Source organism: Podarcis melisellensis, assembly GCF_964234715.1.
Source record: "Podarcis melisellensis genome assembly, chromosome: 12".
In the NCBI taxonomy this organism is placed as follows: domain Eukaryota; kingdom Metazoa; phylum Chordata; class Lepidosauria; order Squamata; family Lacertidae; genus Podarcis; species Podarcis melisellensis.
Window position 1 is genome coordinate 57,509,027 of NC_138544.1, and position 26,653 is coordinate 57,535,679.

Genomic DNA, 26,653 nt, shown 5'->3' on the forward strand with positions numbered 1-26,653 from the left:
GAATTTTTATCAATTTTCTCTGTAAATTTGCAGGCTGCCCTTTGCGCCTTGGTTTTCGAACGTTTCGGAAACTGAATGGTCTTCTGGAACGGATTACGTTCGAAAACCGAGGTTCCTCTGTATAACCAGAGCCAGTGTGATGTGGCGCTTAGAGGAGGCCTTTCTCAAATGTGGGTCTCCAGCTGCTGCCGGACTACAACTCCCATCATCCCTGACCATTGGAAGCTAGGGAAGATGGGAGTTGTAGTCCGACAGCAGCCGGGGGACCAAAGTTTGAGGAACACTGGGCTAATCGCTGGGACTGACCAAGTGTGCAGAGAAAAGCTTTCCTTGTACACCTGCTTCCGGAAATCCCTTCAGGATTGAAAAACATCTTCATGTACGCAACAACGGCCGCGAGAGTTCTGGTAGCACAAGGATGGAAGACTGAAGAAACCCCAACTAAAGAATCATGGCAAGAAAAATTGATGGACTACGCAGAACTGGCAAAACTGACATACAAGTCAAGGATAACTGTGATTTTAAGGATGAATGGGAACCCTTTACAAAGTATGTGAAGACGCAACAAAGCGAACTGGACTCCTTGGCAGGTTTTGAATAAACACTCACAAAACTTTTCTTGATAATAATCAGCTAAATAGTTTGAGGATCTATACAACTGTGTAACATGCAGAAAACAGCAGTTTTAGAGAAACCAAAGACTGGAAACTGAGGGAAGTCGGGGGGTGGGGTGGGTTTTTGGGGGGATGAAGGAAAAATGGGGGGGGGGGACAAGGATGATATGTTTTTGGATAATATGTCTTGTTATAATTTTGAATTTTTTTTTTTTTAAAGGAATAGGCCACTGGGGAGAGAGACAAACAGACAGACAGACATTCACCTTGGCTAGCCTCGCCCGCTTAATGAGGTCGTTCAGTTTCCGAAGGGCTGCGTTTCGGGGCAGGCTTTGGATATCCCTGAAGAGGTCCTGTTCCTCGGCTTCAAAGAGCTTGCGGTTATCGGGGATGAGGAGCGGGTGAGACCAGAAGGAGCCGATGTAGACCCTGATCACCTCGGGCGTGTTGACGATCTTTCCCAGCGACCACATGAGCGCCCCGTAGACCCTCATCAGCTGCTGGGTCTCGATCTGGTCGGCCTTGTTGAGCACCACCCTCATCTTGTCCTCGTGGTTCTTCAGGGCTTTGATGACCTCGGAGAACTCGTCCGAGATGTCCAGCTTGTGGGCGTCGAAGAGGAGGATGATGCGGTCCACCCGCTCGGCAAACCACTCCAGGACGGCAGCAAAGTCGTAGCCTACGTTGGGGAAGGAGAGAGGGGAGTCCCGTCAGAACACCAGGGATGGCTCCGTTGGTTGTGGAGCTCAAAGCCCATCCATGAAATAAGGGGCAGCTACTTAGTCCTGCGGGGACGTGGGTGGCGCTGTGGGTTAAACCACAGAGCCTAGGACTTGCCAATCAGAAGGCCGGCGGTTCGAATCCCTGCGATGGAGTGAGCTCCCGTTGCTCGGTCCCTGCTCCTGCCAACCTAGCAGTTCAAAAGCATGTCAAAGTGCAAGTAGATAAATAGGTACCACTCCAGCGGGAAGGTAAACGGCGTTTCTGTGCGCTGCTGTGGTTTGCCAGAAGCGGCTTAGTCACACTGTCTGCAGACAAAACGCTGGCTCCCTCGGCCAGTAAAGCGTGATGAGCGCCAGAACCCCAGAGTCAGCCAAGACTGGACCTAATGGTCAGGGGTCCCGTTACCTTTATCCTTTACATTTGAAGGATGAGGGTGGCGCTGTGGGTTAAACCACAGAGCCTAGGACTTGCCGATCAGAAGGCCGGTGGTTCAAATCCCCGCGACGGGGTGAGCTCCCGTTGCTTGGTCCCTGTTCCTGCCAACCTAGCAGTTCAAAAGCACGTCAAAGTGCAAGTAGATAAATAGGTACCGCTCTGGTGGGAAGGTAAACGGTGTTTCTGTGCGCTGCTCTGGTTTGCCAGAAGTGGCTTAGTCATGCTGGCCACATGACCCGGAAGCTGTACGCCGGCTCCCTCAGCCAATAAAGAGAGATGAGCGCCGCAACCCCAGAGTTGGCCACGACTGGACCTAATGGTCAGGGGTCCCTTTAACTTACATATTCCTACATTGCAGGGGGTTGGACTAGAAAGACCTACAGGGTCTCCCAGTACGTTTCCAAGCACAATTCAAAGTATTGGTGCTGACCTTGAAAGCCCTAAACGGCTTCAGCCTGAAGGAGCGTCTCCACCCCCATCGTTCTGCCTGGACACTGAGGTCCAGCGCCGAGGGCCTTCTGAGGGTTCCCTTACTGCAATAAGCCAAGTTGCAGGGAACCAGGCAGAGGGCCTTATTGGTGGTGGCGCCCGCCCTGTGGAACGCCCTCCCACCAGATGTCGAAGAGAAAAACTACTACAAGATTTTTAGAAGACATCTGAAGGCAGCCCTGTTTGGGGAAGTTTTTAATGTTTAATTAATGTCCCACAGAGGACCTTACGGTCTTCAAACAAAAGGTCCAGGGCCACAGGGAAGAAGCAGCAGCAAAGTTTGGATTTGATATCCCCCTTTATCACTACCCAAAGGAGTCTCAAAGCGGCTCACATTCTCCTTTCCCTTCCTCCCCCACAACAAACACTCTGTGAGGTGAGTGGGGCTGAGAGACTTCAGAGAAGCGTGACTGGCCCAAGATCACCCAGCAGCTGCATGTGGAGGAGCGGAGATGCGAACCCGGTTCCCCAGATTACGAGACTACCGTTCCAAAACCAAAGCACGCTCTCCCATAGAAAGCAATGCAAAATGGATTAACCCGTTCCAGACTTTTAAAAACGACCCCGAAAATAGCGATTTAACATGTATTTTACTATCTAACGAGACCATTGATCCATAAAATGAAAGCAATAAACAACGTACTGCGGTCACAAAATCAATCAGTAGCTGAACTGGGTTCCACAGAAAAAAAGGGGGGGGGGGAAAGAGCCACAAAAACACAAAATAAATAGCAAAAATAGACAGGCCGCAGCGTAACACTTAAAACTAAAGTGTGGCACTCAAACTGGAAGTGTTAACATTCAAAACAGAGCACATTCGGCTTCTGAAAAAGTCTGCAAACCGGAACGCTTACTTCCGGGTTTGCAGTGTTTGGGTTCCAAGTTGTTTGAGCACCAAGGTGTTTGAGAACCAAGGTACCACTGTATATAAAGGTGCAAAATTATGAATGTCCCACCTAGCCAGAAACTGCCGCTCCAGGGCGAGAGCTGCTTCTTATTTCTCCAAAGGAAAAACTTAAGAAACAGCAGAAAAGGACACAGCGGGAATACTCTGTCTGCAGCAAATCCCAAAGGAAAATCGCACAAGCGGCTTTTCACAGCCTTACATCTGCCCTGCTTTTCTCAGCCAAAGGGAAAAGAGATGCTTGCATGTCAGGCTTCCAGAACTAACAATTGCATTAAGACACAGCAGCGCAGGGCATGTCCCGGGTTCGAGTCTCGCTCAAGGGCTCGTTGTATGACCCAGATTCAGATCTCTCTACGGTGCTGCACAGGAGGGGATGATTTGGGCTCAATCGCTGCAGCTGGATACATATGGAATAATAAGAACTGTAGAGTTGGAAGAGGCCCCGTAAAAATTATTCCGAAAAGAACTGGAATGATTAATGCTTCAGGATTCTGAACAATTTATTAAGAAAGGGAAATTAAGTCTCTCTCTCTCTCTCTCTCCAAAATATTCCAGTCTTGACCCTCAATAATTTGTTGGTTTTGCAACCATACCAGGTCCGTCAACAATTTCAGATTTTCTCATTTCTTCGGACAGCGACGCTTAAAAGGCAATCTTGCTAAGAGTGCTCTCAGTGTTGGCACCTGCCACTGAGATCAAACAGGCCTTGGAAAGGTTTTCTGGCAAGGCTAAGTCAGTGCTTAGCAAAAGCACCACTCCCATTCTTAATTGTTCCAAGAACTGACCGGTTAAATGGTTTACATAAGGAGATGGACAATGTGTATTGCAGCGGTTCTCAACCTGTGGGTCCCCAGATGTTGTTGGACTACAACTCCCATCATCCCTGAGCTCTGGGCCTTGCTAGCTAGGGGTGATGGGAGGTGTAGTCCAACAACATCTGGGGACCCACAGGTTGAGAAAGGCTGCTGAGCAGGAACAATACTAACATTAAAGGTAAAGGGACCCCTGACCATTAGGTCCAGTCTTGGCCGACTCTGCGGTTGCGGCACTCATCTCGCTTTATTGGCCGAGGGAGCCGGCGTACAGCTTCCGGGTCATGTGGCCAGCATGACTAGGCCGCTTCTGGCGAACCAGAGCAGCGCACGGAAACGCTGTTTACCTTCCCGCCAGAGTGGTACCTATTTATCTACTTGCACTTTGATGTGCTTTCGGACTGCTAGGTTGGCAGGAGCAGGGACCGAACAACGGGAGCTCGCCCCGTGGCGGGGATTCGAACCGCCGACCTTTAACCCACAGCGCCACCCGCGTCCCTAGCAAACTAACATTAAGACTCACTAACTCAGGCCTTTGTCAACCTGGTGCCCTCCAGGTGTTTTTCAACTACTGCTCCCATCAGTCCCTCCCAACCAGAACTGAGCTTTTCTGCTGCTAGCTGCACCCGAGGTCTCCTCCACAGTCATTTAGTGAGTAAGCACCTGAGCATGTGCAGAGTGCTCACCCCCCACGCCCGCACAGCAGAATTTGCTGTTGCCATAATGACAAAGATGGCATGTGTGATGCTGCTGAAATTTCAGCCCTTGAGAGCAGAGAGAGAAGAAAGAACAAATGGAAAATAAACACCTCACACAGGAAATTTTATAGGATGCAAGCTCCTCTTGCAGAAATAAAATTCATTAAATGTGTAATTACAAACAAAAGTCAAGAAACCAGTGGCTGCTGAAAGAAGGAGCAAGATCAGAACTGTTGTAACTGGATTAATCAAGATTACGGAAGCAGAAAGAAATAAGAATTTGGCACCCTGACATCCAGCACACAGGAACTCACCTAAAATAGTTTAATTTGCACTTTTAATAACTGGCTCTTTTAATTGTATTGTAAGTCAGTATTGTGATAATGTGGCTTTTATTAGATTACTGTAATTGATCTGAAAGAGGAGAGCGCAAAATATGGCTTGAAGCTCAACATCAAAAAAACGAAGATCATGGCCACTGGTCCCATCACCTCCTGGCAATTAAAAGACACCTGCTTCTTGGGAGAAAAGCAATGACAAACCTAGACAGCATCTTAAAAAGCAGAGACATCACCTTGCTGACAAAGGTCTGTATAGTACTATGGTTTTCCCAGTAGTGATGTATGGAAGTGAGAGCTGGACCATAACGAAGGCTGATCGCCAAAGAATGGATGCTTTTGAATTCTGGTGCTGGAGGAGACTCTTGAGAGTCCCATGGACTGCAAGAAGATCAAACCTCTCCATTCTGAAGGAAATCAGCCCTGAGTGCTCACTGGAAGGACAGATCCTGAAGCTGAGGCTCCAATACTTTGGCCAGCTCATGAGAAGAGAAGACTCCCTGGAAAAGACCCTGATGTTGGGAAAGATGGAGGGCACAAGGAGAAGGGGACGACAGAGGATGAGATGGTTGGACAGTGTTCTCGAAGGTACCAGAATGAGTTTGCGGGAGGCAGTGGAAGACAGGAGTGCTTGGCGTGCTCTGGTCCAGGGAGTCACGAAGAGGCGGACACGACTAAATGACTAACAGACAACAATTGATATTATGGAAGAAGATTTGCTGTGCTCATTAGGCCTGGCACTCCTGTGCAGATCCTGTGTTGTTTTTTTCTAATAATTTACTTTATGTGATTTACTGCCTTCTGCATGCAAAGCAAGTGGTCTCCCAGGGAACCCTTCTCCAAACAGACAGCTGGGTTGGCTAAAAGATTTTCCCAGACTGTCCCCGCGTCCCACAAAAGGAGAAATGTTCTTGCTCCAGAGTCCGTTAGCGGTTCAGAGGCCGTAGAAGGGACAGGCGACCTTCGCAAAGAGGAATGAATGATGAATTTCCAGACTTTGCCGGTCTCTCCCACCTTCAAGGACAAGTGGAAAGGTCAGGAGGACTCGGCAAAATGGGTCAAGCCTCGTTTCACACACAGGCCGGCTCACTAATGAGCACAGAAAAGGGACATTTGGAAAGAGAAATCCAGGCCAACAGAGTGAGAAATATCAAGGGTGTCAGCGGCCGAGGCAATTATCGATAGACCCCGAGAGAGAAGCCTATTTATAGCCGAACCAACACAGGCGATAGCTATTTATAGAAAACGTTTTTTTCTTTTAAATAGCCGAGGAGAACGCACCCCTGGCACCAGTGGCATTGGAATGAAGCTTAGCTCAGCCAGGGGTTCAAACAGCCACAAAAGAGCAGTAAAATCCGGCATGCTATCCTGATCTCCCTGCTCTGGGATCGAACTTAATCGTTAGTCCAAAAGTACACCCCAAAGCCAGCCCTGTGAAGACTGGAAATCATTAAAAGACGATGCTGAGCAATACCTTCTGGGCTGGTGAGTTTATAAGGTTTGAAACAAGATTTAAGCTACGTCCCAGAGAGGAAATGGACCCTGTCAGTTTGGATTTCTTAGTGCAGAAAGTATTGACCTGATGTGTAGAGTTTTTTCCTGTTCTGATTAATTCAAGAGGGTGCTGGACGTTTCTCTGTGTGAAAGAAGCAGAAGGTTCATGATGTTTGGGTTATTCCTTCAGAGAAGTTGAGTACAGCTGGAGTAAACTGTCTCTGTTATCTCTTTCTGTCCAGGTCATATTAGCGAGGCCAGAAGGAGCCAGAGTTTCACACTTTCTCTTTCTATCGCTTTCCCTTCTGGTGTGGTTTTCTGTACATAGTATGCTTCGTGTTAATGTTTAGACCAGGGGTCAGCAAACCTTTTCAGCAGGGGGCCGATCCACTGCCCCTCAGACCTTGTGGGGGGCCGGACTATATTTTTTTGGGGGGGGGGAGGAAGATGAATGAATTTCTATGCCTCACAAATACCCAGAGGTGCATTTTAAATAAAAGGACACATTCTACTCATGTAAAAACACCAGGCAGGCCCCACAAATAACCCAGAGATGCATTTTAAATATTAGCACACATTCCACTCATGTAAAAACACACTGATTCCTGGACCGTCCGTGGGCCAGATTTAGAAGGCAATTGGGCTGGATCCAGCTCCCGCGACTTAGTTTGCCTACCCCTGGTTTAGACTTATTACAAGTAATTTTAAGTTTAAGTTAAGTCTGCTGCAACTGGATTTCTTATAGACAGGGCCAATCCTGGATGTATTGGATTTGTGACCATTACAGTGGGACCTCTAGTCACGGACGGGATCCGTTCCGGAGCTCCGGACGGATCCTGAGGTTTCTGCAAGCGGAGGTGCCTGTTCTGCACATGCGCGAAACCCGGAAAAATACTTCCGGGTTTGCCGCTTTTGCAACCCGAAGCTTACGTTACCCGAGGGTAAGGTAAACCGAGGTTCTACTGTATGCTGCTTTGTCTTCAGTAGCAGTAGAGCTCTGCTGGATGAAGTTACCAATTGCCTCTGGTCTATCGTTTGGGAACTCTGCAACATGCTTAAGCTTTTACTCCTCCGCGATGACAGTCCCTTCCACAGAAGCTGCTCCTTTCACTTTACCTCGGCTGATTCTCTGCTTCTCCCCGGAAAGGATCCCTGGAGTGTCAATGACACTGATGCTCTCCAGAACCGGGTTTGGCAGCTGTGCACAAACGAATCTAAGGGGTGGAAAGGCAGAAGGAAAATGTCACAACGAAGTAATACAAGGGACAGAACATAGACAATATTTCGGGTGAGAATTAAGTCGGGGCCCACTGGTTTGCCTCTCAAGTTCTCCACTGAAACGCATTCCATGTACTGAAGACTAAAGGGTAAAGGTAAAGGGACCCCTGACCGTTAGGTCCAGTCAGGAATGACTCTGGGGTTGTGGCGCTCATCTCGCTTTACAGACAGAGAGAACCAGCGTTTGTCTGCATCTGTAGACTGTTTTTCCGGGTCATGTGGCCAGCATGACTAAGCCACTTCTGGCAAACCAGAGCAGAGCACAGAAACACTGTTTACCTTCCCGCCGGAGCGGTACCTATTTATCTACTTGCACTTTGACGTGCTTTCGAACTGCTAGGTGGGAAGGAGCAGGGACCGAGCAACGGGAGCTCACCCCGTCGCGGGGACTCAAACCGCCGAGCTTCTGATCCTCCGTAAAAACAAGCCCAATGGAGCCAGTGTGACCCAGTGGCTAGATTGTCAGATTAGGACCTAGGAGACCCGGGTTCGAATCTCCACCTGGCCACAAAGCTCCCTGGGTGACCTTGGGCCTGTCTGTCTTTCTGCCTAGCCTACCTCACAGTCTTGTTGTTGGGAATTAAAAAAGAAGATCATGGCCACTAGGCCCATCACCTCCTGGCAAATAGAAGGGGAAGAAATGGAGGCAGTGAGAGATTTTACTTTCTTGGGCTCCAAAGTGATCACTGCAGATGGTGACAGCAGTCACAAAATTAAAAGACGCCTGCTTCTTGGGAGAAAAGCAATGACAAACCTCGACAGCATCTTAAAAAGCAGAGACATCACCTTGCCAACAAAGGTCCGTATAGTTAAAGCTCTGGTTTTCCCAGTAGTGATGTATGGAAGTGAGAGCTGGACCATAAAGAAGGCTGATCGCCAAAGAATGGATGCTTTTGAATTCTGGTGCTGGAGGAGACTCTTGAGAGTCCCATGGACTGCAAGAAGATCAAACCTCTCCATTCTGAAGGAAATCAGCCCTGAGTGGTCACTGGAAGGACAGATCCTGAAGCTGAGACTCTAATACTTTGGCCACCTCATGGGAAGAGATGACTCCCTGGAAAAGACCCTGATGTTGGGAAAGATGGAGGGCACAAGGAGAAGGGGACGGCAGAGGACGAGATGGTGGGACAGTGTTCTCGAAGCTACCAGCATGAGTTTGACCAAACTGCGGGAGGCAGTGGAAGACAGGAGTGCCTGGCGTGCTCTGGCCCATGGGGTCACGAAGAGTCGGACAGGACTAAACAACAACAATTAATCCAGCAAAGAAAAATAAAATCCAAACTGAAAAATTCATCCTGAAATCCAAACCCGGCAACAACTACTCATTTAATGCTCCACATGGCGAACACCACCATGGCCGGCCCCGCATGTAACAGGCAGACAGCAGAATATCTCTTTTCCTTTAATACCAGCCTCCTGGATTTGGCCCTGATGTTTTGGAAGGAAATGTTCTTGATTATTTAGCTGTCCAAACAATAAATCAGATCTAGGCCCCCCTGCTAAGAATTGTCTTCCACCACTCTCTGCACCCTCTTCCGACAGTTAAAAGGCAGCCGCCGAGAAAAATGTTTTCATGTGTTAAATTTAGGGTTTCGCCACAAGGGTTTGTTTGTCCCGCTTTTAAGCCTTTGCCCCGGCAGGAGTCCGACCTGCTAGTTAGCATCTGAGAGAGCGCCGGGGCTAAGTAAATGCCAGGAAAGTCAGGAGGCAAATTTGGCCAGGGACAAAGGCATGCACAAAAAACATTGTTCCTTTCGCCGCCTGCCTCAAAACAGCAAACACACACACACACACAAACTGCTTGAAGCATCATTAGAATCAAAGATAAACTAAAAACTTGATTAAAACACACGTTGGGATTCTACCTATCTGAATAGGCTGGCCAAAGCAAGAACGTTTGTAAAGGTAAAAGTAAAGGGACCCCTGACCATTAGGTCCAGTCATGGCCGACTCTGGGGTTGCGGCACTCATCTCGCTTTATTGGCCGAGGGAGCTGGTGTCCAGCTTCCGGGTCATGTGGCCAGCAGGACTAAGCTGCTTCTGGCGAACCAGAGCAGTGCATGGAAACGCCATTTACCTTCCCGCCGGGGCGGTACCTATTTATCTACTTGCAGTGCTAGGTTGGCAGGAGCAGGGACCGAGCAACGGGAGCTCACCCCATCGCGGGGATTCAAACCGCCGACCTTCCGATTGGCAAGTCCTAGGCTCTGTGGTTTAACCCACAGTGCCACCCGCACCCCATACAGGACTCTAAATCTGTCTTAATTGTAGCTTTTTTCTGGCATGGCGGTATATAGTTGACCAGCAATAAAGAGGCTCTCCTTAGTTTGAGTAGGACGGCCATTCCTAGTGAGTTGCAAGTGGATGAAGCTGTTGTTAATGTGGTCTAGCGCTGTGGAGATAAAACAGGCTAGACCCCTGCCGGTCCTTTCTCCCCTCAAGGAGGGGGTGGCAGGCAAAGAATGGGAACTATAGCCATTAAGTGTTATAGGGTCGCTATGCCATGTCTCTTGGAGGAGGAGGATGTCAAATTACAAGTTTCTATGGAAGCCACCTACAGTGGCTGGGGAGGCCCAGCCAGATGGGCGGGGTATAAATAATAAATTATTATTATTATTATTATTATTATTATTACATTAGGTGGTATATTAGGTGTTGGTTAAGGTCCGTATAGTTAAAGCTATGGTTTTCCCAGTAGTGATGTATGGAAGTAAGAGCTGGACCATAAAGAAGGCTGATCGCAGAAGAATTGATGCTTTTGAATTCTGGTGCTGGGGGAGACTCTTGAGAGTCCCATGGACTGCAAGAAGATCAAACCTCTCCATTCTGAAGGAAATCAGCCCTGAGTGCTCACTGGAAGGGCAGATCCTGAAGCAGAGGCTCCAATACTTTGGACACCTCATGAGAAGAGAAGACTCCCTGGAAAAGACCCTGATGTTGGGAAAGATGGAGGGCACAAGGAGAAGGGGACCCCCAGGGGGTCTTGAGAGAGAGCGCTGCTCACTGACCTGTTCAAGAAGGCATTGCCAAAGGCGTTCAGTTTCCTGAAAGGCTTCTTGGGGTCTACCACCAGCGCATTCCCGGGAATGATGCCTTCCACGTCGCCCTGCATCACGGCAATGAAGGAGTCCGTCGTGGGCTCTGGACCGATCCTCATTCCGGGGAATTCTTGCTCGAGGAGGTACCTAGGAACAGACATAAAAGCATGAGATGTGTCACTGGTTCCACTTAAGACGCTGAACGCTCAGAGGGTGGCCACTAGTTGCAAATCTGATGCCAGACGATGCCTCCTTTAGCAGGCAGCTCCTAAGACATACAAAATGCCAACCACAGAGCCTTGGGCTTGCCGATCCGAAGGTTGGCGGTTCGAATCCCCACGACGGGGTGAGCTCCCCTTGCTCGGTCCCAGCTCCTGCCCACCTAGCAGTTCAAAAGCACTTCAAAGTGCAAGTAGATAAATAGGTACCGCTCTGGCAGGAAGGTAAACAGCGTTTCCGTGCGCTGCTCTGGTTTGCCAGAAGCGGCTTAGTCCTGCTGGCCACATGACCCTGAAAAACTGTCTGCGGACAAACGTCAGCTCCCTCGGCTTATAGAGCGAGATGAGCGCTGCAACCCCAGAGTCGTCCACAACAGGACCTAATGGTCAGGGGTACCTTTACCTTTTGGGTTATTAAATTGTGATTTATTTTATCACATTTATTATGGTTTCGTTACTGCCAACAACATACCATTTGAAGCTATGGTTTGCTGTCGGCTTACAAACCCTGGTTTGTTTTAATCATGGGTAGGCAAACTAAGGCCCGGGGGCCAGATCTGGCCCAATCAACGTCTAAATCTGGCCCACGGACGGTCTGGGAATCAGCATATTTTTACATTTGTAGAATGTGCCCTTCAATTTAAAAAGTATCTCTGAGTTATTTATGGGGCCCGCCTGGTGTTTTTACATGAGTGGAATGTGTGCTTTTATTTAAAATGCATCTCTGGGTTATTGGTGGGGGATAGGAATTCATTCATATATTTTTTTCAAAATATAGTCTGGCCCCCCCACATGGTCTGAGGGACGGTAGACCTTAGGTTGCCAACCCCTGCTGTTATCTAATATTAAAGAGTGCTTGTAGACTGATGATTAGGCAGCATAGACTAAGGGTATGAGTCTTATGGCTACTGATTGATTTCATGTACAGTGGTACCTCGGGTTAAGTACTTAATTCGTTCTGGAGGTCCGTTCTTAACCTGAAACTGTTCTTTAACCTGAAGCACCACTTTAGCTAATGGGGCCTCCCGCTGCCCCGCCAGAGCACGATTTCTGAAGCAAAGTTCTTAACCCAAGGTACTATTTCTGGGTTAGCGGAGTCTGTAACCTGAAGCGTATGTAACCTGAGGTACCACTGTAATACAAAAAACAGCGACAATTTGTTGTTGACAAAGGACAGCTGGACATATATAGGACCCCATCACCTTCGGTAGCCGAGGGCCTCATCAAACCTAAATCTGGCCCTTGAGCTATCCACCAGCAATGAACTATTTTTGCCTCAACGACATGCTGCCGTACACAGCGCCGAAACCCCTTTCCCAAGCCCCCAGGACAAGCGGACCAGGAAATATGAGCGAAAGCTGGACACTTGATGCACAAAAGACAAAACCTGCAGCCAGCCTGCGCAGGTGCGGCGGAAAAAACACACCTGGGCAGTATCATTTACACCCCCTACCCAAGGAGACCTGAGCAATTTGTACCCAAGATCTCGAAAGAACAAGGATTTCATTGTACTAGGGTGATGGCTGAGGGAGAGGGGGGCAGAAAGAGAGAGAGACAAGGAATTTCTTGTGAGCCGCAATATACACCAGTGTAAAGGCTTAGAAAATACAGCAGTGAAAACAGGATGTACTTGCAACCGGTGGAAGAATCACATGCCGGCAAGTTAATATTCTGCGTACAGTGGTGCCTCGCAAGACGAAATTAATTCGTTCCGCAAGTCTTTTCGTCTTGCGAAGCACGGTTTCCCATAGGAATGCATTGAAAATCAATCAATGCGTTCCTATGGAAACCGCCTTCAGACCAGGTCCGGGGACAGTCTGTCCCCCGACCTCTTCTGAAGGCCGGCGGGGGGCAAAAGTCTTTGCTTCCACCCCGCCTGCCTTCCCGGGACAGCGGAGACTTCTGCACTGTCCCGGGGCGATTTTAAAGCCCCCGGGAAGGCAGGCGGGGGGGAGCAAAGACTTTCGTCCCCCGCCGGCCTTCAGAAGAGGTCCTGGATCTCTTCTGAAGGCCAGCGGGGGGCGAAAGTCTTTGCTCCCCCCCCGCCTGCCTTCAAAAGCCGTCCGGGAGAGCGGAGAATCGCAGAAAAAAATATTCTGAATCTCAGAAGCCAGAACAGCAAGAGGGATTGCTGCGCAGTGAAAGCAGCAATCCCTCTTGCTGTTCTGGCTTCTGGGATAGCTGCGCAGCCTGCATTCGCTCCGTAAGACGCACACACATTTCCCCTTACTTTTTAGGAGGGAAAAAGTGAGTCTTAGAGACCAAAAAATACGGTACTTTTTTCAACCTGACGGGATCGATACGCCCAGGGAAAGGAGTGTGTTTACACTGGCCAAACTAGAAGAAAGCGTCTAGGAGGAGAGCAGTGCAAGAGCTTTCAGGGCTCTAGGGCTAGGGCAGTTTTTTGCCAGCATGGCACCCTCCAGGTGTTTCGAACTACAACTCCCATCAGCCCCAGCGTGTTCAGCCAAGGCCTCACCTTGAATGGTCAATTCCAGGTGCTGCTTCCAGGGTGGAGTCACTGCTAAGCTATTTTTGGGGCTTGCCAAGGCCTGTTTCTCAACCGCAAGCAGCCCGTTTCTGCACCACACCGGTTATTTACGAGAATCTCGCAAGGTGAAGAATTTGGGCGCCTTGAGTCTGCTTGTTTCTTCTTCCCTCGCCATCCCCTTTTCCTTTTGTGTCGCATCCTTTTTGGATTACAAGCTGGGGCTGGGCCGCCTTCGCCGGTCTGCAAACTGCTTGCAGAGACTTTCCGGCTGAAGAGCAGGATACAAAAGGCTTTGAACAAATAAAATAAAGGGAGAGACTGGGCCCAGAGAGGCCTGTGCTGGCAGCCAGATCTCCTGGGGACAGCTGTGTTTATTTTATTATCAGGAGGGGTCACAGGCTCAAACCACAGCAACTCGCCACAGGAACTATAGCAAAGCACAGCGACAGCCAACTGGACCGTGGCGCTGTGCATCCATGCGCCTGGCTGTTAACCAGAGGGTGCTGGTGGATCAGGTCCACCCAGGGACAGCTGTGGGCAGGATTCCTGCATCGCAGGGGGTGAGATGGATGACCCTTGGGGTCCCACTCAGCTCCATGACTCCATGACTATCCCCTTCTGCCATCTGTGCCCCACACGAGACACAACCCCTCGGTTAACATAGGAAGATGCCTTTTACAGAATCAGGCCACTGGGTCCATCTGGTACGCAGGCTGAGACCCTCCCTGCCCGCGGACTGTCTCGCCAGAATGGTGAATGCTATGGTTATCTCTCGCTTGGACTAGTGCAATGCGCTCCATGTGGGGCGACCTTTGAAGGTGACCCGGAAACTACAACTAATCCAGAATGCGGCAGCTAGACTGGTGACTGGGAGCGGCCGCCGAGACCATATAACACCAGTCTTGAAAGACCTACACTGGCTCCCAGTACGTTTCCGAGCACAATTCAAAGTGTTGGTGCTGACCTTGAAAGCCCTAAACGGCCTCGGTCCAGTATAGCTGAAGGAGCGTCTCCACCTCCATCATCCACCCCGGACACGGAGGTCCAGCACTGAGGGCCTTCTGGCGGTTCCCTCGCTGTGAGAAGCAATGTTACAGGGAACCAGGCAGAGGGCCTTCTCAGTGGTGGCACCTGCCCTGTGGAACGCCCTCCCAACCGATGTCAAAGAGAACAACAACTACCAGACTTTTAGAAGACATCTGAAGGCAGCTCTGTTTAGGGAAGCTTTTTAATGCCATGGTTGTGTGAGAATGTTCAGTGGTACCTCGGGTTAAGAACTTAATTCATTCTGGAGGTTTGTTCTTAACCTGAAACTGCTCTTAACCGGAAGACCACTTTACCTAATGGGGCCTCCTGCTGCCGCCGCACGATTTCTGTTCTCTTTCTGAAGCAAAGTTCTTAACCCAAGGTAATATTTCTGGGTTAGCGGAGTCTGTAACCTGAAGCGTATGTAACCCGAGGTACCACTGTATTTTAATCTTCTGTTGGAAGCCGCCCAGAGTGGCTGGATAAACCCAGCCAGATGGGCGGGGGTATAAATAATAAATTATATTATTATTATTATTAAGCTCAGCACTGTTTGCACGGACTGGCAGCAGCGCTTCAGGGCATCAGGCAGGCGAGACTGAAGCTGGGACCCTCTGCGCACGCAGTGAATGCTTCGCCGCGGAGTTGCGACACCTCCTTGGGCGGCAGAGTTGCACATCGGCAGAATGAGACGGACACAAACATCTTGCTTCATCGACCTTCAGCACAGTATGCCTCCTTCCTTCCCCGTTTCGAAAACCTCCCGGCCAGCCTTCCCCGATCTAGCTTCAACTATCGGGCAATTCCATTTAAGCCTCTCGACTGTGACCCAAGTCTGATCCCTGTGGTCTCTCTTCCAGGTCTACAAGTCTCCGCAGGGAATTGAGCATCTAAATTGAGATTCAGCAGACCCATTGTCTCCAAATGCATCCAGCTGCTGATATCCATTACGATTTCTGCATTTAAGAAAAATCCGTCAGGTCTGTGTGCGTTTAAAATGCACAATGATCCCATTATTCAGTAGGCCCTCAATAAACAGCATAGATGGAGTCACTCTGGTCCCTCTGAATTGTGGTTCCCAAAGCCCTTCTTAGTATTTAAAAAGGCCGCCTATCTCTTTGCTATTGTATTTGGAATAAGAGGACAGACTCTACCTGAAAGAAATACAGAGGATCAACGGACAACGCAATTGGCTAAAGGACCCTCTTGATAAAATAGTTTTGAACAGGAACAGGCTACATTTCATAACAAGGTAAATAGCTGCTCAACAAATAGCTCAACATCAAAAAAACGAAGATAATGGCCACTGGTCCCATCACCTCCTGGCAAATAGAAGGGAAAGAAATAGAGGCAGTGAGAGATTTTACTTTCTTGGGCTCCATGATCACTGCAGATGGTGACAGCAGTCAGGAAATTAAAAGACGCCTGCTTCTTGGGAGAAAAGCAATGACAAACCTAGACAGCATCCTAAAAAGCAGAGACATCACCTTGCTGACAAAGGTCCGTATAATACTATGGTTTTCCCAGTAGTGATGTATGGAAGTGAGAGCTGGACCATAAAGAAGGCTGATCGCCGAAGAATGGATGCTTTTGAATTCTGGTGCTGGAGGAGACTCTTGAGAGTCTTGCAAGGAGATCAAACCTCTCCATTCTGAAGGAAATCAAGCTCTGAGTGCTCACTGGAAGGACAGATCCTGAAGCTGAGGCTCCAAGACTTTGGCCACCTCATGAGAAGAGAAGACTCCCTGGAAAAGACTTGGAAGAGAAGACTCCCTGGAAAAGACTTGGAAGAGAAGACTCCCTGGAAAACTTCCCTGATGCTGGGAAAGATGGAGGGCACAAGGAGAAGGGGACGACAGAGGATGAGATGGTGGGACAGTGTTCTCGCAGCTACCAGCATGAGTTTGACCAAACTGCGGGAGGCAGTGGAAGACAGGAGTGCCTGGCGTGCTCTGGTCCAGGGGGTCACGAAGAGTCGGACACGACTAAACGACAACAACAACAATTTATTGCAAGGGGGCGGGTGGGATAGCCAAATTTAAAATGGAATCAGGAAAATAATAGTTTTATTTGCACTGTTTCTCTCTTCACCCCAATGTTTTACACACAGTCCCGTCCCCCATCCCCCAAAATATTAAGACCTCCTTAAAAATATCCACCATCCTAGAACATGCTATTTTCTGGCTGAAAAAAGATCTGCACCTGTTTTGTTTTTTAAAAGAAAAAGCAGTCAGCTGAACTGCTTGGTCATTCTGTACTTGGCTCTCGCATGCAGGCGATTAGGTTTCTGAAACACCAGCACAGGTAAAAAATTCCAGGACCTCTCAAGGTCAACAATCACCAGGTACTGGAGATTTTATTACTTCCCCCTGGGTTCTCACTGTCTGTACACACACGAGTTTCTCTCCCTCCAAGTAATGAGTGACTGGCAGGAGGTTATGGCGGGGAGAATCTGCTCCCGACAACCTCACAGCAGGAACATAGGAATTGGCTTCATCCAGAGTCAGGTGCACTGGTCCATCTCGCTTAATATTGTCTGCACGGACTGGCAGCTCTTCAGGGTTTCGGACAGGCGGCATTCCAAGTCAAACTGTGAGAGGTTGGGGACTGAAGCTAGGACTTTTTGCATGAAAAGCCAGACGCTCTAACCACTGAGCCACGGTCCCCAGGGTCCTCTCAAAACTCCTGCCTTTGCCCAGTCCCAGCCTGGGGTCAGCGGACCTAGCTCTCGTGACATAAACAGAGTTAATAAACACACAAGACGTAACCGGCTGTACGTTTGAAAAAATAATATCTACTATTCATTGTGTTGAACTTGATGAGCTACTTCTGTTGAAATCTACAATTCAACGAAAAAGTAGAAGACCCAGTGGGTCAGTTCATTCTCTAATCAGTTTATGCATAAGGTTCATATACGTGAAAATGTCTATTCCACCTGTCTGTTCATAGAGTCCAACAATCCACACGAAAGGTTGTGGCAGTTCCTAGGCTTCATCCGTGGTACAAACTCATATATGATATCACAGGATAGCAGCTACTACTATGCTATAAGATCCACTGTCCTGTGATATCATATATGAGTTTGTACCATGGATGAAGCCCAAGACGAAACAAGGCTAATATTCCAAAAATCCTCGTCTTAGACTCTGAAAGGATTCTGTGGAACTGCATTTTCACATGTATGGACCTTACGCTGATTTAGAGAATGAACTGATCCACTGGGTCTTCTACTTTTTCCGTTGAACTTTATGAGCTACTTCTGTTGAAATCTACAATTCAACACAATCAATAGTATATATTATTTTTTTCAAACGTACAGCCGGTTACGTCTTGTGTGTTTATTGAATGTTTCACATAACCAGAGGTTTGTTGTTGTTTTGCGCACATAAGGCACATCTAGCTCATTCGGTAGTGCATAAGACTCTTTAATTCCAGGGTTGTGGGTTCGAGTTCCGCGTGGGGCAAATGATTCCTGCAATCAAGGGGGGTTGGACTAGATGATCCTTTTGGTCCCTTCCAACCCAACAATTTGAGGATTCTGTCCTCTTCCCATCCTCGTCTTAAATGTTTCCGTGTCAGTATTTACATACACGCTCGTTAAAAGCAGGAAGCACACACTCGTTGAGACTTCGCTTCTACAGAGCTAGGAAAGGGAGCTGGACCCTGAAGAACCAGAATATTAACATTTTAACAAGGCTACTGGTAAAAAAAACAAACAGGGAGTGTGATTCGTAAGGACATTCAGCAGAAGATTAGGACAACCCACGGAAGAGAGGAAACTGCCTGGAACCGAGTCAGAACATTTGACCCATCTAGATTAATACTGTCTACACAGATTGGCAGCAGCTCTCAAGCTTTTTTAGGCAAGGGGTGGGTCTTTGTGTATGGAAATCTTCAATGCTGCGCAACATGCCTTCCCCAATATTTTCTTTTAAAACTCCATTCCTTGATGCTAAACTCAGCAACTCTTATGCGGCTTATATAGAGGCAAACGGTGCGCTCAAAGAACTCCCTAAGCCAGGAGCAGTTTATAATAATAATAAAAACAATAAAGTGTTATTTATATCCCACCCTCCCCAGCCGAAGCCGGGCTCAGAGCGGCTCACAACAGTAAAAGTAATACAGCATTCTAAAAACCAATTCATTCTAAAATCAATTCAGAATCAAATTAATGGCAACCATTGGGGTAGAGTTCTATGAGGATTACCAAAGGAGGGGGTCAGGCTGTGTCTCAGCCAAAGGCCTGGTGGAACAGCTCCGTCTTGCAGGCCCTGTGGAAAGATGTCAAGTCCCGCAGGACCCTGGTCTCTTGGGACAGAGCATTCCACCAGATCGGGGCCACGGCTGAAAAGGCCCTGTCTCTGGTTGAGGCCAGCCTAACCTCCCTGCGGCCCGGGACCTCCAAGATGTTTTTGTTTGAAGACCATAAGGTCCTCCGTGGGACATACCAGGAGAGGCGGTCCCGTAGGTACGAGGGTCCTAGGCCGTATAGGGCTTTAAAGGTTAAAACCAGCACCTTGAACCTGATCCTGTACTCCACCGGAAGCCAGTGCAGCTGGTATAGCACTGGATGAATGTGATCCCATGATAAGGACCCCATAAGGAGCCTCGCTGTGGCATTCTGCACCCATGGGAGTTTCTGGGTCAGTCTCAAGGGCAGCCCCACGTAGAATACCCACCCCAGCTCCTCTCTCCAGCAATTCTTCCATCTCCTTCAGGATCCCAAAGATTTTGGCAGCCAAAAGGAAACAGCTTAAATCTCCCTGCCCAGCTCAGTGCCCTAGGGGGATACAAATCGCCACCTCTCCAGTCATCAGATGCCTCATTTGGGGAGGCGGGTGATGAACCCAATTCATGCACAGGTCAACTGAGGGTGGGGTAGGGCGGTTGGGTTGTGTGTGTGAATCATTTGGGGGAGGGGGCAATGGGTCACTCCCACCTCTGCTATGAAGTCCCTGAAAGCTAGGTCAAGGACGAATATGGTCCTTCAGCCAATTTACTACTACTACTACTATTATTGGGACGCGGGTGGCGCTGTGGGTTAAACCACAGAGCCTAGGACTTGCCAATCAGAAGGTCGGCGGTTCGAATCCCCTCGACGGGGTGAGCTCCCGTTGCTCAGTCCCTGCTCCTGCCAACCTAGCAGTTCGAAAGCACACCAGCACAAGTAGATAAATAGGTACCGCTCTGGCGGGAAGGTAAATGGCATTTCCGTGCGCTGCTCTGGTTCGCCAGGACTGGCTTAGTCATGCTGGCCACATGACCCGGAAGCTGTACACCGGCTCCCTCGGCCAATAAAGCGAGATGAGCGTCGCAACCCCAGAGTCGGCCACTACTGGACCTAAAGGTCAGGGGTCCCTTTACCTTTTACTACTACTACTACTATTATTATTATTAGTTTGTATTACTTATTAAATTTATATACCTCCCTTCATCCAAGGATCACAGGGTGCTTTTACAAGTTAGCCACTCCCGCTGTAAAATCGCTCTTAGAAGCTACGTAATTCAGCCCAGGAGTTCAGTTTTATAGCGGTGCTGTATTTTCACTTAATCCAGAAGAGAGACACCGGTATCAGTAAAAGTCTAAGGGCCTTATTACACATACTATTATGGGGAAAATTCAGACAGTATAGACATGCGTCACATGAGACATTCATCATTTTAATTATCTACAGCCTTTTCGCATGGGTGGGATGTTTTAATTTAGTTGTTTTTAAAGAGAATCGCCTTTTACATTTATTTATTTTAACGCTGGTTGGTTGGTTTCTTGCTTAACGTATTGCAAGTCACTTTGAACTGCTGTGGCAAAAAGAACAGGGGGGAAAAAAACCTGACTCATAAATTTAACAAATAACAACCAGCTATAATACCTGGAAAAATCGTCCCTGTTGGAAGATGCACTGGACAAGGAGAAATGTCAGATACATTTGATTCCTTCCATGATTGCACTGTAGGAAGAACCCGGCTGCTGGATCAAGCCAAAGGCCAGCCTAGATTCGCATTCTGTGCCCGACGCAGCTAACCAGGTACCTATCGGGGAAACTCATAAGCTGTTTATTATTTATACCCCGCCCATCTGGCTGGGTTTCCCCAGCCACTCTGGGCGGCTTCCAACAAAGACCAAAAATACACTAAAATGTCACACATTAAAAACTTCCCTGAACAGGGCTGCCTTCAGATGTCTTCTGAATGTCAGGTAGTTGTTTATCTCTTTGACATCTGATGGGAGGGTGTTCCACAGGGCAGGTGCCACTACCGAGAAGGCCCTCTGCCTGGTTCCCTGTAGCTTTGCTTCTCGCAATGAGGGAACCGCCAGAAGGCCCTCGGCGTTGGACCTCAGTGTCCGGGCAGAGCGATGGGGGTGGAGATGTTCCTTCAGGTCTACTGGACCGAGGCCGTTTAGGGCTTGAAAGGTCAGCACCAACACTTGGAATTGTGCTCAGAAACGTACTGAGAGCCAATGTAGGTCTTTCAAGACCGGTGTTATGTGGTCTCGGCGGCCACTCCCAGTCCCCAGTCTAGCTGTCGCATTCTGGATTAGTTGTAGTTTCCAGGTCACCTTCAAAGGTAGCCCCACGTAGAGCGCATTGCAGCAGTCCAAGCAGGAGATAACTAGAGCATGCACAGTTACCCCATTCAGGATCAGGATCTCAGCTAAAGCATCCAACTTCTGCTTAAAAACCTCCAAAGAGAGTCCACAACCTCCTGAGGGAGACCGTTCCACTGTCGAACAGCTCTTACTATCAGAAAGTTCTTCCTGACACTTAAGACGCAATCTGCTTTCTTGTAACTCGAAGCCATGGGTTCGAGTCCTACCTTCCGGAGCAGGAGAAAACAAGCTTGCTCCATCTTCTGATCTAGTCTCAGGAAAGGTTCCGCGGCCAAACCCTGACCCAACGCCTAGTTTTCAGCAAGAGGGTAAAAGCCTATGTCTGGCTATTTCAGTTGTACGAGACCCCACCTGCGGTCTGACGTGGGGAAACCCAGACGCAGCCTTGCCAACTCAGTGAGAACTAAGCCTGAACCATCTCACGGTGACACAGGTAGATACCGTATTTTTCGCTCCATAGGGCGCACCGGACCATAGGGCGCACCTAGTTTTTAGGGGGGGGGGGAATCAAGAGAAAAAATCTTATTTTCCCCACAGCCCCAAAGAGCAGTGTACAGGATGCACGCAACCTCTCCCTGCCAAAGGGGCTGCGCACGGCTATTCCTGAAGCCTGGAGAGCGAGAGGGGTCGGTGCACACCAACGCCTCTCACTCTCCAGGCTTCAGCGAAAGCAACGCGAAGCCTTTGGAGCACGGAGGGAGTGCTCCCTCTGCGATTCGGAGGCTTCGCGTTGCTATCGCTGAAGCCAAGGAGCCTGCATTCGCTCCATAGGACGCACACACATTTCCCCTCAATTTTTGGAGGGGGGAAAGTGCGTCCTATAGGGCAAAAAATACGGTAAGTCTCTACTAGTGATATTCCATGGGGTTTGTGACGCTTCCCACTGTGGGTGCAATGACTGTCCAGACCCCGTTTTTAGGCCTCCACTTCTTCAAAGTGGAACATCTTTGTTCTTCTGCACCTGCAAGTTTATGGGTACCACTTGAGAGAAGCCTGAAAAGCGTTTTTCGAATCTCCAGGGGCCACCGAACAACTGCTATGCACCCAGCTAAGGCACCTAAAATCTCTCCCCCACCCTCTCTCTCTTCTCCAAAATATTGGAAGACGTGATCTAAGCATACTAGCAGCCCATAATTTTCTCAGAATCTGTGCACTCAGCATTCCACAGACTCCTCTCATGTAAACACCACTTGCTGTGTGAACATGAGACACCCCCTTGCCTTGAACGCCATCAGTCGCAAACTTTGCTCCCAGGGAAAACAGTCTTGCTGTGGCGGTTTAAAGATTATCATTAAAGTTTACTCCATAATAAAATCTGTGAGTCTTCAAGATGCCACAAGTCGCTTTGTTATTTCTCCTGCAACAGACTAACCCTCCTGGATTTTCTTCTCCTTTTGGAGTCCCATAATATTTTGCCAGTTTTTTAAAAGGTCAGCAAACTACGGTCTTGGTATGTCATACGTGCCCATTCACGCTAATTTTCACCACAAAGGTTTTCACAGGCTCCAGTGATCTCACAATTTTTCTCCATGGGATTGTATACAAAGGCCAAGAGCACAGTTTCCCCCAGAAAATAATCATGGCAAATTATTTTCCGGTATGGTTGCCAATGTTCTGCTAGCCGGCACAAATTACCGTATTTTTCGCTCCATAAGACGCACCTAGTTTTTTTGGGGGGGGTTAATTCTGAACGAAACAGTGGATGCATGATTTTTGTGGTTCATGCTGTGGCTACAGACATGATATGGGATTTGACGGTGAGTTTGGGGTAGCCCAATGCAAAAATCCTGAGAATCCATGTGGATCCGTGCTTTGTAACCACGTTTTTGCGCCATTGCGGCCCCACGAAACAGTGGATGCGTGATTTTTTTGGTGCAGGCTGTAGCCATGGACATGCTATGTGATCTGATGGTGAATTTGGGGTGACCCATTGCAAAAATCCTGAGGACCAATGTGCTTTTACCTCCCCCCTCCCAGGCAGCCTCCTTTATCTCTAGAGTCCCTTATCTCCCTCCCTGATCGCTTGCCGTTCAGCTGCTCAGCGGCTTTGTTTCAACACCCCCTTCCCTCTTTCTAAAAACAAAGGCATGATCTGCTTTTCGCCCCTGGGCAATTCGGCTCCAGGGACCACGCATTCACTTCATAAGACACACAGAAATTTCCCCTTACTTTTTAGGAGGAAAAAAGTGCGTTTTATGGAGCAAAAAAAGATTTATGCACTTGGTATCACACCCTGCCTTCCACAGACAGATCCAAAACATATATTTAAAGCACCTTCATAGCACATGGCTTGCCCCCAAATAGTCCTGGGAATTGTGGTCTGATACGGGTGTTGGGAATTGTAGCTCCGGGGTGAGAAACTAGAATTCCCAGGATTCGTTGGGCAATGACATGTACTTTATATGTGCACTGAAGGTGCTTTAAATACAAGGTGTAGATCTGCCGTGTGTTTCACCAGGCAGGTGTTTAAGAGGCTGGTCCAACCAGCAAGAAAGCCAGCATTTTGGGAAAGAAATCAATGGATAGCACAAGCTGAAAGTCTCCTAACTCCAAAACCTAAGTCAAAAGAGGAGAGCACAAAAAGGAATTGAAGAGATTAGGTGTATTAAATTTATATCTCTTGCCCACTACAAAAAGTCCAGAAGTGCCTTACAACCACCGTACTCTGAATAATAATAATAATAATAATAATAATAATAATAATAATAATAATAATTTATTTATACCCCGCCCATCTGGCTGGGCCTCCCCAGCCACTCTGGGCGGCTTTCATAGAAACCAAAAATACACTAAAATATCACACGTTAAAAACTTCCCTGAACAGGGCTGCCTTAAGATGTCTTCTGAATGTCAGGTAGTTGTTTATCGCTTTGACATCTGCTGGAAGGGCGTTCCACAGGGCAGGCGCCACTACCGAGAAGGCCCTCTGCCTGGTTCCCTGTATGTTGGCTTCTTGCAGTGAGGGAACCACCAGAAGACCCTCAGAGCTGGACCTCAGCATCCGGGCAGAACGATGGGAGTGGAGACGCTCCTTCAGGTATACTGGACCAAGGCCGTTTAGGGCTTTCAAGGTCAGCACCAACACTTTGAATTGTGCTCAGAAACGTACTGGGAGCCAATGTAGGTCTTTCAGGACCGGTGTTATGTGGTCTCGGCGGCCGCTCCCAGTCACCAGTCTTGCTGAAATACGCACCCATACCTGAAAGAGCGTCTCCACCCCCATCGTTCAGCCGGACACTGAGATCCAGCGCTGAGGGCCTTCTGGCGGTTCCCTCCCTGCGAGAAGCAAAGTTACAGAGAACCAGGCAGAGGGCCTTCTCGGTGGTGGCACCCTCCCTGTGGAACACCCTCCCATCAGATGTCAAGGAAATAAGCAACTATTTTACTTTTAGACAACTGAAGGCAGCCCCGTTTAGGGACGTTTTTAATGTCTGATGCTGTATTGTTTTTAATATTCAGTTGGAAGCCGCCCACAGTGGCTGGGGAAACCCAGCCAGATGGGTGGGGTATAAATAATAAATTTAATATTATTATAGGACCGCCTCTCCCTATATGAACCAACCCAGACCCTGCATGTGTCGTCCGATACCCTTCTCTGTGTCCCCTATCCCCAAGAGGTTTGGTGGCTGACAACATGAGAAAGGGCCTTTCCTATACCCCACAAATAAACAAGAGATGCATTTTAAATAAAAGCACACATTCTACTCATGTAAAAACACGCTGATTCCCAGACTGTCCATGGTCCAGATTGAGAAGGCAAATGGGCTGGATCCGGCCCCTGGATCTTAGGTTGCCTACCCCGGATCTACGCAGAATTGGCCACGCTAACAGCAAAAATTGGAAGCCTTTTTCGGAACATTTAAAGAAATGTTATAGTATGATGAATTTGCGAGCAGAATTTGAACGATGAGCCACAGAAAGCCTTAGAGATTATTGCATAGTTGTTACAATATAAGAGGGAGAAGATAGGGTGCGGCAAGGGGGTGAAATTAAAAGCACCATGAGGTATCTTTATGTTTGGGAGCGTATATGTGATTAAAAAATAATAATAATAAAGGAAATGTTTAGAAATCGAATAAATAAATAAATAAAGACCCAGCAATTGACATACCACATATGAAAAAGCAATATTTTCATATGCAACAACAGCTGCCAGGGTAGTGATTGCTACTAAATGGAAATCTCAGGACATACCAACAAACGAAGAGTGGATTTGTAAATTAAGTGAGTGTACAGAATTGGCAAAATTAACTTCAATTATAAGATATCAATCAAATCAAAAGTTAAGAATGGAGTGGAAGTCTTTCGAAGATTACATGTCAAAACACTGTTCTAAAAATGACATGTTAATAGGCTTAGAATAAAAAATGTAAGCAATAACAAAACAAATAAAGAAGGAAAAATCAGAATTTAACAAAAATAATTCATTATAGAATGCAAGGAGAAACAGGTAGAAAGAAATATAAAGAAGTCGAATTGCTGTGAGAGTGGGTGGCGGGTTTTATAATTAAGTGTATAATTGTGCAGCTGTTGCAATTTAGATATTCTAGTTTATGTGAGGGAATCCTTGGGAATTTTGGTTATGATGTATATTTGTTAATTTTCAATAAAGATCTTTGAAAAGGGGGGGGGGAGACCCAGCAGTTTTTACCTTATGAAGGTGGTCTTGCCGGTGGAATACTGTCCCACGAGGAGGACCATGGGCTTGTTGTCAAAATCCGCATCTTCCAAGGCGGGCGAATGAAACTCGTGGAATTTGTAGTATTCTTCCAGAGGGAGCAGCTTGGTTTTGTAGAGTTTTTTCAGCCCCTCGCTCACCGTCTGGAAGACCTCGGGGTCTTTTCTCCGCCGGTCGTCGTTGCCCAGCCAGCTGAACATCTTGCAAACGGATCCCGGGCTCCGGGAGGAAATCTACTCGCCGATGAATGGAAGGAGGGAAGAGGAGCTGCAGACGGAGCCGCCGGGGAAAGGGAATCGCTGGCTCGCAAAATGGAAAATAAAAAATCGGGCCCTGAAGATAAGGTGGGGAGGTAGAGGAAGGGGGGGAAAGGCACCAGGAGGGGATGGCAAGATCTCCAGATCCCTTGCAGGAAAAGAAGAGCCCACGCTGTCCTGGTGGTGGGCTATTGCAAAAAATAAAAAGGCAAGCCCCCCAAAACTGCTTTTGAAGGGCTACTGCAAAAAATAAAATAGAAATGCAAGCACACAAAAAATTGCTTTTGATTGCTAAATGCAAAAAATAAAAAATGCAATGCAATGCAATGAAATGCAATAAAATGCAAAAAATAAAATGAAATGAAATGCAAAAAATAAAATGAAATGAAATGGAAAAAAATAAAATAAATAGGGGTGTTTTTTTTGCTAATAACTGATTGCAAAGGCTTATTGGGAAATAAAAAATGGCTGTTGCAAGGCGCCAAGAGAGGAAAACTCCGATTATCTTTGGCAATTTCTGAGGCTCGGCGAGGGAAGGGCGAGGGCT

At 48.0% G+C, this 26,653-nt stretch overlaps 1 protein-coding gene across 1 annotated transcript in view; it reads right to left on the reverse strand.

Moving 5' to 3' along the window:
* The window catches only part of LOC309353208 (EH domain-containing protein 3), a 31,458-nt gene extending 5,048 nt beyond the window's left edge, over positions 1-26,410 (reverse strand). The window contains exons 1-4 of the mRNA XM_081882492.1: positions 25,823-26,410; positions 10,797-10,973; positions 7,627-7,724; positions 881-1,293 (exon numbers count right to left, since the gene is read on the reverse strand). Coding sequence (XP_081738618.1) covers positions 881-1,293; positions 7,627-7,724; positions 10,797-10,973; positions 25,823-26,049 — 915 coding nt within the window. The 5' untranslated portion in view covers positions 26,050-26,410. The remainder of the gene's footprint in view (positions 1-880; positions 1,294-7,626; positions 7,725-10,796; positions 10,974-25,822) is intronic.
* Between the last annotated feature and the right edge of the window lie 243 nt (positions 26,411-26,653).